Source organism: Equus przewalskii, chromosome 12, assembly GCF_037783145.1.
Source record: "Equus przewalskii isolate Varuska chromosome 12, EquPr2, whole genome shotgun sequence".
Taxonomy (NCBI): domain Eukaryota; kingdom Metazoa; phylum Chordata; class Mammalia; order Perissodactyla; family Equidae; genus Equus; species Equus przewalskii.
In genome coordinates, this window is record NC_091842.1 from 4,780,141 (window position 1) to 4,789,533 (window position 9,393).

General features: G+C 60.6%; 1 protein-coding gene across 2 annotated transcripts; it reads right to left on the reverse strand.

Annotated features, from left to right (window-relative positions):
- Positions 1–304: 304 nt before the first annotated feature.
- On the reverse strand, positions 305–7,461 carry ZNF853 (zinc finger protein 853). Of its 2 annotated transcripts, none has more exons than XM_070566234.1 (3): positions 6,694–7,461; positions 5,833–5,955; positions 305–3,409 (listed from the first exon to the last, which is right to left on the reverse strand). In XM_070566234.1, the coding sequence occupies exons 2-3, from the start codon at positions 5,915–5,917 to the stop codon at positions 1,572–1,574; spliced, it is 1,923 nt and encodes a 640-aa protein (XP_070422335.1). In that variant the 5' UTR covers positions 5,918–5,955; positions 6,694–7,461; the 3' UTR covers positions 305–1,571. The 2 variants fall into 2 exon arrangements, with proteins under 2 accessions (XP_070422335.1, XP_070422336.1); XM_070566235.1 differs by having other exon boundaries at positions 5,833–5,950; positions 6,694–6,857.
- Positions 7,462–9,393: the final 1,932 nt, after the last annotated feature.

Sequence of the window (9,393 nt, forward strand, 5' to 3'; positions counted from 1 at the left end):
GGGTGTCCGGGCTGGGAGGGGCCTCAGGACACCCCTCCAACAACAGCACGTATGCTCACTACTATCACAACACTCCTCAAGTGTCTACCCTCTGGTCCCTGTCCCTCCCGTGAGGGTTTGCTGAATAAGCTCATCCCTGGCCAAGGGCCTCAGGCTAGAAGGAAGGTCTGGGGTGAGGAGCACCGGCCATAGGCGTGGACCAGAAGTCCCTTGCTCTAGTACAGCCCGGGAAAAAGTTCCATGGAAACAAAGCGCAGCGGCGAGACACAAAATCCAGGGGTGAAAACACAGACAGGACAGTGTATCTCTTCATTTAAATTTATTTTTCATCTTTTGTTTCTCACTTACCAACACACTTGTAAAACGTAGCAGGCTGTGTTAGTAAAAGAGAAGCAGGGAGGAAAAGAGGGGGCAGGATGGAAGCAGCCACACATGGGAAGTCAGGGGCAGGAAGCGTGGGGGGCAGAGTGGTGGGCAGCCTCCCCTACCGTCCTGCCCTCCCCAGGCATCGGCGATCGCTCCTGCTCTTACGGACCCCCAACACTTTTGTAAACGTCGTAAACAGCATTTCTCTTGCTTCCAACTCTTCTTTCCAACATTCTCCCTCTGACCCCCAGCCTGGCCCAGGAGAACTGCGCCCCTGGTGCTCAAGGCCCCAACCCCATAGTCTCAGTCCCTGGGCAAGCGTCTGAGAAGCCTAGAGCTGGCAGATCCCGGGGACGCCAGGGCTACCCCAGAGCTCTTTCCTGGGGGCCACTCCTTTGGACCTTGGAGAGCACTCCCAGAATGCCCTCTGCTTCAGCCACAGGCTTCTATTCAAGAGGACCCCGGGCATGGGAACAAGGCAGCAAAGAGGCCGAGAGCCAGCCTTGCACGCTTGCTGGGACCCTGGGTTACCCTGGAGCGAAGGTTCTGCCTCCGCCCAGGGCAGGACTTCTGGCATTTGCACACTGACCCAGTGGACACTCTGACCCTGTGTTCATGAACACAAACATTTTAATCAGGATTACATCCACCCTGATGAATTTTCATTCTAGAAAGGATTTTCAAGGCAAATGCCACTGAGGACAATTAAATGCCTTGATCAGTTTCCGACATAGTGCAGATCAGTCTCCTTTTTTCCCCATCTTTTTTTTTTTCCCCTTGGAATAATTTTCGCCAGGATCAAATCCTTTTCATGTGCGTTTTACCACATATATTTGATTCCCTGGTTAGTGGCCCATCTGTGTCAAACGTCATCAATTGTCACATCTGCCTCTGCCAAGTTTTCTCCTGTAGCTGTCGCGTCTAGGAAGTCCAATTTTCCCGGGGAAAACCTTTGGCGGACCTCTCACCCAAGGGCGCCCCCTAACCAATCGGGACCGCTGGGCAATACCCGGGCTGTGTCAGCCGCATGGGTTTTCCTCCTGCGGAGCGTTTCTGAGGGTGAACCTGTGATCTGCACTCCCCGCCTCGGGTCATCGGGGAAAGGATGTAAGCCTTTTCCCAGCGACATTCCAGGATGTCCCGAGAGAGACCGCGGAAGGGGTGGCGACGTCCCAGCATGGGCTTGCCGGCCTCGATCGCCCGGGTCACGGGGCCTTGTCCGCCGCCCCCGCCGCCGGCTCGGAACGCTGGGGCCCGGAGGCAGGGGTGCGCGCTCCCCGCAGCAGGCCGAGGCCCCGGGAGCGGCCGGCGCCGTGCAGCTGGCGCTCGTGGCGGCGGATCTGCACCTTGTGGCGGAAGCGCTCGCCGCAGTCCTCGCACACGTAGGGCCGCTCGCCCGAGTGCGTGCGCCGGTGGCGCAGCAGGTTGGAGGAGACGCTGAAGCGCTTGCCGCAGTCGCCGCAGGCGTAGGGCCGCTCGCCGGTGTGCGTGCGCTGGTGCTGCACGAGCGCCGAGCTCTCGCTGAAGCGCTTGGCGCAGTAGGAGCAGGCGTAGGGCTTCTCGCCCGTGTGGATGCGCTGGTGCGTCACCAGGTTCGAGTGCTGCGAGAAGCCCTTGCCGCACTCGCCGCAGCGGTGCGGCCGCTCGCCCGTGTGCGTGGCCTGGTGCCGCACCAGGTCCGTGCTGCGGCTGAAGCCCTTGCCGCACTCGCCGCAGATGGTCGGCCGGTCCCGCGCGCGCCGCCGCCGCCGCTGCCGGGCGGGCGTGAGCGCCGCGCTGCCCGCCGGGCCCGGGATGGCCACGACCGCGGGCGCCGCCACGGCCGGCAGCACCATGAGCTCCTGCAGCACCACGTAGCCCGGCGGGGCCACCACGACTGCGGCGGGAGCCCCCGGGACCGACGCCCCGCCGTCCCCGGCGGCGGGCACCAGCTCCAGCTGCAGCTCCGGCTGCACGGGCGTCAGCTCCAGCTGCACCTCCTGCTGTGGGGCCCCCAGCTCCACCGGGGTCAGCTCCAGCTGCACCTCCTGCTGCCCCTCCAGCTGCTGCTGCTCCAGCTGCTGCTGCTGCTCCAGCTGCTGCTCCAGCTGCTGCAGCTGCTCCTGCAGTTTGAGCTGCAGCTGCCGTTGTTCCTGTTGTCTCTCCAGCTCCTGCTGCCGCTGCTGCTCCAGCTCCTGCTCAGCCGCCAGGTCCACAGGCATGAGCTCCAGCTCCACCTCCTCCTCCTCTTCCGGCTCCAGGGGACGGGGCTGCAGCTGCTGCTGTTGCAACGGCTCCTGCTGCTGCTGCAACAGCTGCTGTTGCTGTAACTGCTGCTGCTGCAACAGCTCCTGTTGCTGTAACTGCTGCTGCTGCAACAGCTGCTGTTGCTGTAACTGTTGCTGCTGTTGTAGCTGCTGCAACTGTTCCTGCTGTGGCTGTAACGGTTCCTCCTGTTGCTGCTGCTGTAACCGTGCCTGCTGTAACAGCTGCTGCTGTTGCAACGGCTGCTGTGGTTGTAGCTGTGCCTGCTGTTGCTGCAACAGTTGTTGCCCTGGCACTGGCTGCTCTTGTGACTGTCCCTGCTGCTGCAGCGGCTGCAGTTGTGGTTTCGGTCGCTGATGCTGCACGGGTTGGGGTTTTTCCTGTCGCTCCTGCTGTTGTTGAGACGGCTGCTGCGGCCCATCTTGCTGCTGCGGCTGTAACTGTTCCTGCTGCTGCACCGGCTGTAGTTGTGGTTTCAGTTGCACAGCTGGGGGTTTTTCCTGTAGCTCCTGCTGTTGCTGAGACAGCTGTTCTTGTCCATCTTGCTGCTGCCGCAATTCTGGCTGATGTCCTAACAGCTGGCTTTGTGGTTGCTGCTGCGGCAGCTGCTCCCGCTGTGGCTGTTGTCGCGGCTCTGGTTGCGGTTCTGACTGTTGCAGCTGCACCTCCTGCCGTTCTGGCTGGGCTTTCTCGGTGATTCCACTGGCCCCCATCGGGGCTGAGGCTGCTGGCCGTGGTGGGCTGCTGCTCCTCTCCTGAGCCTCTTCTTCCTCCTGACTCTCACTCCCACCACTGCCACCTGTAGTGGAAACGGCAGGAAGCCAGGAGAGGAGCATCTACAGGCAGCTCTCTGGCACAGACCCCAGGACCTTCCCACCTACCCTGCCCCACGTACAGTGACTCTAGGACACCCTATTGAGCTCACATCAGAGACCCAGAAGCACTGGACCAAGTGACAATGGCAGCATGGCAGAAACTAAAATGCCCAGAGGTGTGAGGTTGGCTTAGAAATGTGCCCAAGGGACTGCTGGTCACATCATGCTGGACCCCAGCTCCCTGACCTCTCCTCTGGGCCTTCCTCCACACAAGTTCCATGCTTAGATCCCGGCAGTGGCACCAGCATGGGTGCCGGGGCACCCAACACCATTCCCTGACAAGTCCCTTGTGCTTACCCGCCATCCAGTGGGAATCCATGAACCAGCCATTCCCACAGCCAAGCCACATGTCTATGCTGAACTCTGACCTCAGTTAGAGTCACACCTTAAATAAATGAAACTTGCCTTTTCTGTAAAGAATAGAGAATTCCTCTAAAGCTGCCTGGAAGTGTTTCCACAAGTGGTTTCGAAAAGTCACCGAAGTGTCAGAGAGAATGTGAGGTTTCCAGCAGGAAGTTCTCAGTTCAGACCCTAACTCTACCAGTTAGCAGCTGTCTAACCTCCTGCAGGCTCAGAGCCCTCCTCGTCTGTAAAAGAGCTCACTGATACCCACACCGCCAGCTCAGAGAGTGCAACAGGAAGGGCCCCGTCATATCCCCTAGAACCTGGTAGGTGCTTGAAAAATCCCCCTTCCCGTGGGTTGGGAATTAGTTTGTAAACTAAAACACAGTTTAGAAATCCCAAAGGTACAACTAGCTCCCTTTGAAACAGCCTAAGGACTGGAAATGCTTCGTTATTCTGGAATAGAAAGGACTAGCTCATAGCACCAAGGCAATGTGGTGACTGGCCAATTTCTTAACCTCTGGGAACCTGAGTCTCCCGATCTGCAAAAGGAGGTAAATCCTCTTCAGGGACGTTGTGAGAATTAGAGGGTATAAATGTACAGGCCCAGGGTCGCGCAGGAAGAGAGTAAGTCCTGCTAAACGGGAGGCGCTCTGTTGCTGCGTTTCACTTTCTGCACAGCATCCACCTGCGGTTTCTCACTCTACGCATTACTCCTGTGTTACCAGGAAGTCCCAATTCCTCTTTACATGTGGGATCCTAAGAGGCTTTCTCTGTCCCCCGGTTTGTTCCTCTTGCAGCATCAAATTTTCTATTTTGCAATGGAAAGCAGTGTTTTGATTTATAAAAGTTTGCTTTCTGGCCACTTTTCCAGGAATATATTGCCTTAGTAAAACCAAGAGATACCTACATGTAAATAACTTCCTTTTAGAAAACTTCTATTCCTAATAATCTTTGCTGAGGCTAAGGGATCAGTGAGCACATTTCTTCCTATACACTCACACCAGTTGGGAGTACGCGGGTGGTGGGTGAGAACAGCCATGAAAACCTGTGCCCCAGAAAGTCCAAGGTCTCAGACACTCCCTTCTCCCACCACTTTGGGGAGCGGGGGACACATCACACCTCTGTAGGAGTCCTCCCATGTGTAGCAGGGCTCGGCCATGTGACCACTCCCGACTTCCTGCGGCAGCATTTTTAACGATGACGTTTTAGTTAATGGATAGTAAGGTGTCGCCTGATGTGTGTATTCTCGCAAGATTTCTGTCAGTTAAATTTACAAGGCAGAAGAGTCCTCGTTCCGTCCACTGTGTCCCACCTGACCCTCCCATCCATTCCCTTGGTCCTTTTCATGCTCTGTCCAACCCTGCCCCAGCCCCTCGCTCTGCACCCAAAGCACAGAGCAGAAAATCGGCTCCCAGGGGCCTGGCCATCATAGGTTTGTCTAGAGTGGGTTCCAGAGGGAGAGGCAGCCTTGGGAGGTTCTGCAGGGCCACATTTGCCTCTGGGCAAAGGGGGAGAAAGATGGATGGAAGCAGAGGTCAAGGAAAAGCGGCCCAGATCAGAGGCCACAGGGAAAAGAGAAGCCATGGGGCTAATGCCTGAGGCACAAGGGGCAGAGAGAGAGAATTCGATCTGGGAACTTGAGTCTGGAGCTGGGGACAGGTGGGAGGACAGTGGGGGCCACCTGACCGCTGGGGAAACAGCAGCACACATCCGGGGTCGGGGGCATGAGCTGAGACTGTCTGCACCGCCAGGGAACCCGTCAGCAGCATGACCGCAGCCCGACAGAGCATGTTACTCCAAGCAGCTGAAGTCGGCTGGGGTGAGCAGGTGCGGCCCGCGCTCCATGCCTGAAACTGCCAGGTGGGCACCCTCCCAGACGGCAAGCTGCCCTCCTCAGGGCCCCTCTCTCGGCCGGGCAGGCCTGGCTTGTCCAAGGATCCTCACGGGGGACCTGAGGACTATCCCCTGGTCTAGGAGGTCAGAGGTCCCCCCAGACCCTCACCTGAGAGGGTGTCAGGAGCTGGGCCCCCATCTTCAAGACACCGAAGTTCCAGCACGAAGGTCTCGGTTGCCGGCCCCAGCTCCATCCTGGCAGTCAGACCGAGACGCCGGGGAGCCGGCTGTGCTGAGAGGAAGGAAGGGAGCTGCTTAGAGGGACAGGAGTCCCCAGCTCAGTGGCACTCACTGCCAGAGAGCCCTCCACCTGTGCCTCGCAGACCCCCACCCCAGAGTGGGCAGCTCCACCCCTGCTGAAAAGGGAGGCCCAGCTGCCAGGGCCCACTCCCCTGCACAGGGGCAGGCCCCACATTCAGGCCCCCGCCTAGGGGCCGTCGAGACAGCTGCTCCTTACTCAGAGACCACTGCGGGCATCAGGCCCTCCCCAAGATGGAGGGCCGGAGTCCCAGAAGGGACATCTGGGGAAGTTTGCAGAAAAAAGAGAGACTTGTCCATCTCGCACCCCCTGCCCCCTTCAAAGCACTGACAAGTCTGTTCACCTCCGTGGTCTCTTGCCTCCCAGACAACTCCCGGGGGCGAGCCCAGCTGTCCCCGGCCGCCGGCTCCAGGCCATGTCTGTCCAGGTGCCACCTCAGCCCCTGGGCCAGGCAGGTTTCCAGAGCACCACAACCCATGGGACCGGCGGCTGCCGGCCTGGCCCTGTGCCCAAGGGCTCCTGAGGTCTGGAGGGTTCCCCGCCTCTCTCCTGCGCCCACCCCGGGGCCCTGCGGAGGTGTCCCCACAACCAGTCCTCTCTCTCCTCCTAACAGGATGACTCCGAGTCCCTCTGGCGTTTCACGATCCGGCCCAAAACCTCTTAAGAGAAGCGTCCCCGGGCCGCCCAGCTCTCCCGCCCGCTGGGCCTCACCTGGTACAGCATTTCCTGCTCCGCACGCAGCCTCTGCACCGGGGGAGGTGTGGTCAGCAGGGGCTGGAAGGCGCAGGCCGGAGCGTTCAGCCAGCTCCTTCCTGAGGCGCCTCCATCCAGAAAGAGCCGGGGAGGCGCTGGGCCCCCCGGGGGCCTTTCTGGGCGCTCGGGAGGGGCTGCCGCCCTCAGGGGGCCGAGGTCGCCCCGGACCGGAGAGGGGGCCGAGCGGAGTTCCAGGGACAAGTTGGCGTCGGCTACCTGGCCGAGGGGTGGGGAGGAGGCAGCGCCCGAACCCGCGCGGGCTCAGGGCCGCCCGGGCGCGAGCATCGCGGGCGCCGCGGGCTCCGGGGGGCCCCGGGCGGGGGGGCCCGGGCTGAGGGCGGCGGGGGCCGGGGCCGCCCGGGGCCGGCCGGGAGCCGCGGCGGCCACAGGTGCCCGAGCCGGCGGGCGGGCGGCCTGGGCCGGGGTCCCCGTTCGCTCGCCCGCCCGCCCAAGCGCGCGTCCGGCCGGCCGTGCGTCCTCGCGGGCAGCGGCCGGGCCGGGGGCGGGGGCGGCGGGGGCCGGCACAGGAAGTCCCCCCGGCATCCGCATCCTGTCCCCCGCCCGCGCCCGCGCGCCCCCGCGCCCCGGCCCCCGCCGCCGCCGCCGCCGCTCTAGGCCGCGAGCTCGGTGGGCTTAACCCTTGCCGGCCCGGCCGCTGCCCCCGGCGCGCGCGAGGCGGGGGCCCTGCGGGGACCGGCCCTGCATCCCGGGGTGCGCGCGGCCGCGCCGGGCTGGGCGACGGTCGCTGCGCGGGTGCGGGGGGACGCTGCCTGCCACCCTCTGGAGGGCAGGCAGAGCCTCAGGGCGCCCCTGGCCCGGGTACAAATTGTGGTTAATTAGCACTCAATTAGATGGAGCTCAGTTAATGAGGATGCCCCATCCCGGGCTGAGCGGGTCCTGAAGAGGCCTCCTCCCTCCACGCCTGGGACCCCTCCTCCTGGACCCGGGGGTGGCGAGGACAGGCCTGCGGGGGGCGGGGGTTTGTGCCAGCCGGGGAGTGGGCTGGGACGCGAGAGGGCCACGTGGGGCCGTCGGGCCACCCACGTTAACTGGAGAACTAAGCACGTCCGTCTCGGTCCGGACTCCCTGCTCACCTTCTCTGTACGCAAGGCTGCGTGGTCTGGCCCCATCCCCGGCCCTGCCCAGGCCCCAATCCCTAGCAGCGCCCACCACTCCGGATGTGCTAAGCTGCTTCCTGCCTGCGTCAGGGGTCTGCTTCTCGTGGAGGCCTCAGGACCATCTCAAGACCCCATCACTTTGCCGTAGTATCCTCAGTAGGCCTCTCCTATCCAGAGAGTTCCCATTAAACTCAGAATACTCAAATTCTCTCGAAAAAGCCAAAGGTCTGGTGGTGGAGAGCTGCTCCTGGAGTGGAGTGTGGGACTGCCCCATGGAAGGGGACACAGCCCTCATGTGGTCACAGCCCCTCCCTCCTTACTGCTTCCATGCTCACATCACTGCCGCGCATGCTGCCCCTTGTCCCAGTTTGTGATTCCTCCTGGCCCGCAGGTGCTGGGGTTTGGGGCTTCCCCTCTGGCCCTTGCTTGAAAAGCCTGTGCTCTGTGTGGGGGCTTCACCCCCAGACTAGGAGCTCCGGAGGGCAGGGGATCACATCTGCCTCACGGGGGAACAGTGTGGCAAGAACCTAGCTCTGGAGGCAGAAAAATCTGGGTTTGTGGGGCCCTCTTCCAGCCAGGTAACTTGAGGCAAAGTATTACCTTCCATCGGCAGAATGGGGACGGCACCCTGCTAGCCAGGAATTTAAGGACAAGTGAGTGTCTCCCTCCTGCCCAGAGCAGGCAGGCATCTTCCTCTCCCTGGGGAGACCTGGAGCAGAGCTGTCTCTGCCCTCTCCTGCCTCCTGGGAGCCTCCTCCCCAGAGGATCCAGTCCCTCCCTGAATCTTCAGCCTCTCCCTCTGCTGGCTTCTTTCCAACTGCGTTTGCTCATCCTCAGGGCTCTCCCATCTTAGAAACATGCAACTCCTCTCTCTCCGTCCTTGGTGGCCAAACTTCCCATAAAGAGGCCGACCGGTAGTTTTGTCCGTATCCCCATCCGCCTCTCCCTCTTTCCCCCTCTCCAACTTGGCCTCCACCCCATCACTCCACCCCGACAGCTCCCTCTAATGTCACCAGTGACCTCCATGTCACTAAATCCCTCATCCTATTCCACCTCTCGGCAGCTTTGGACACTTTTCCAGTGGCTGCGGAGAGAGAGCACCCTCGGTTCCCCCTCCCTCTTGGCTTACCATCTCTCTGCCTCCTCTGCAGGCTCTGCCTCTGTCACCAGGCTCATTACTCACCTTTACATAATGAAAACCTGCAGTAAAGCGTCTTCCCAGATCCACAGTTTTCTCCCCAAGGGTGTTCCTCCTGTCCACACCTGAGCCCTGGATTCAAACAACAGCCACCCTTTTCCTTCCTCTTTTTCTCTTTAATTTTTCTCAAGGCAATACACATACTGAGTTGAATACGTCAACTAGTTGTACGAGGCTTTAGCAACCACAAAAATCTCTCTTTACCTCCCATTTCTTCTGACGTTTCTTGCCATATTTCTAAATAACATGCCTATAACGCTATTACTTGTTTTTTTCCGTCTTAGATACTATCTGTTGACATCCCACTTTGCAAGATGCAGATTTAACTGTTTAAACCACGCA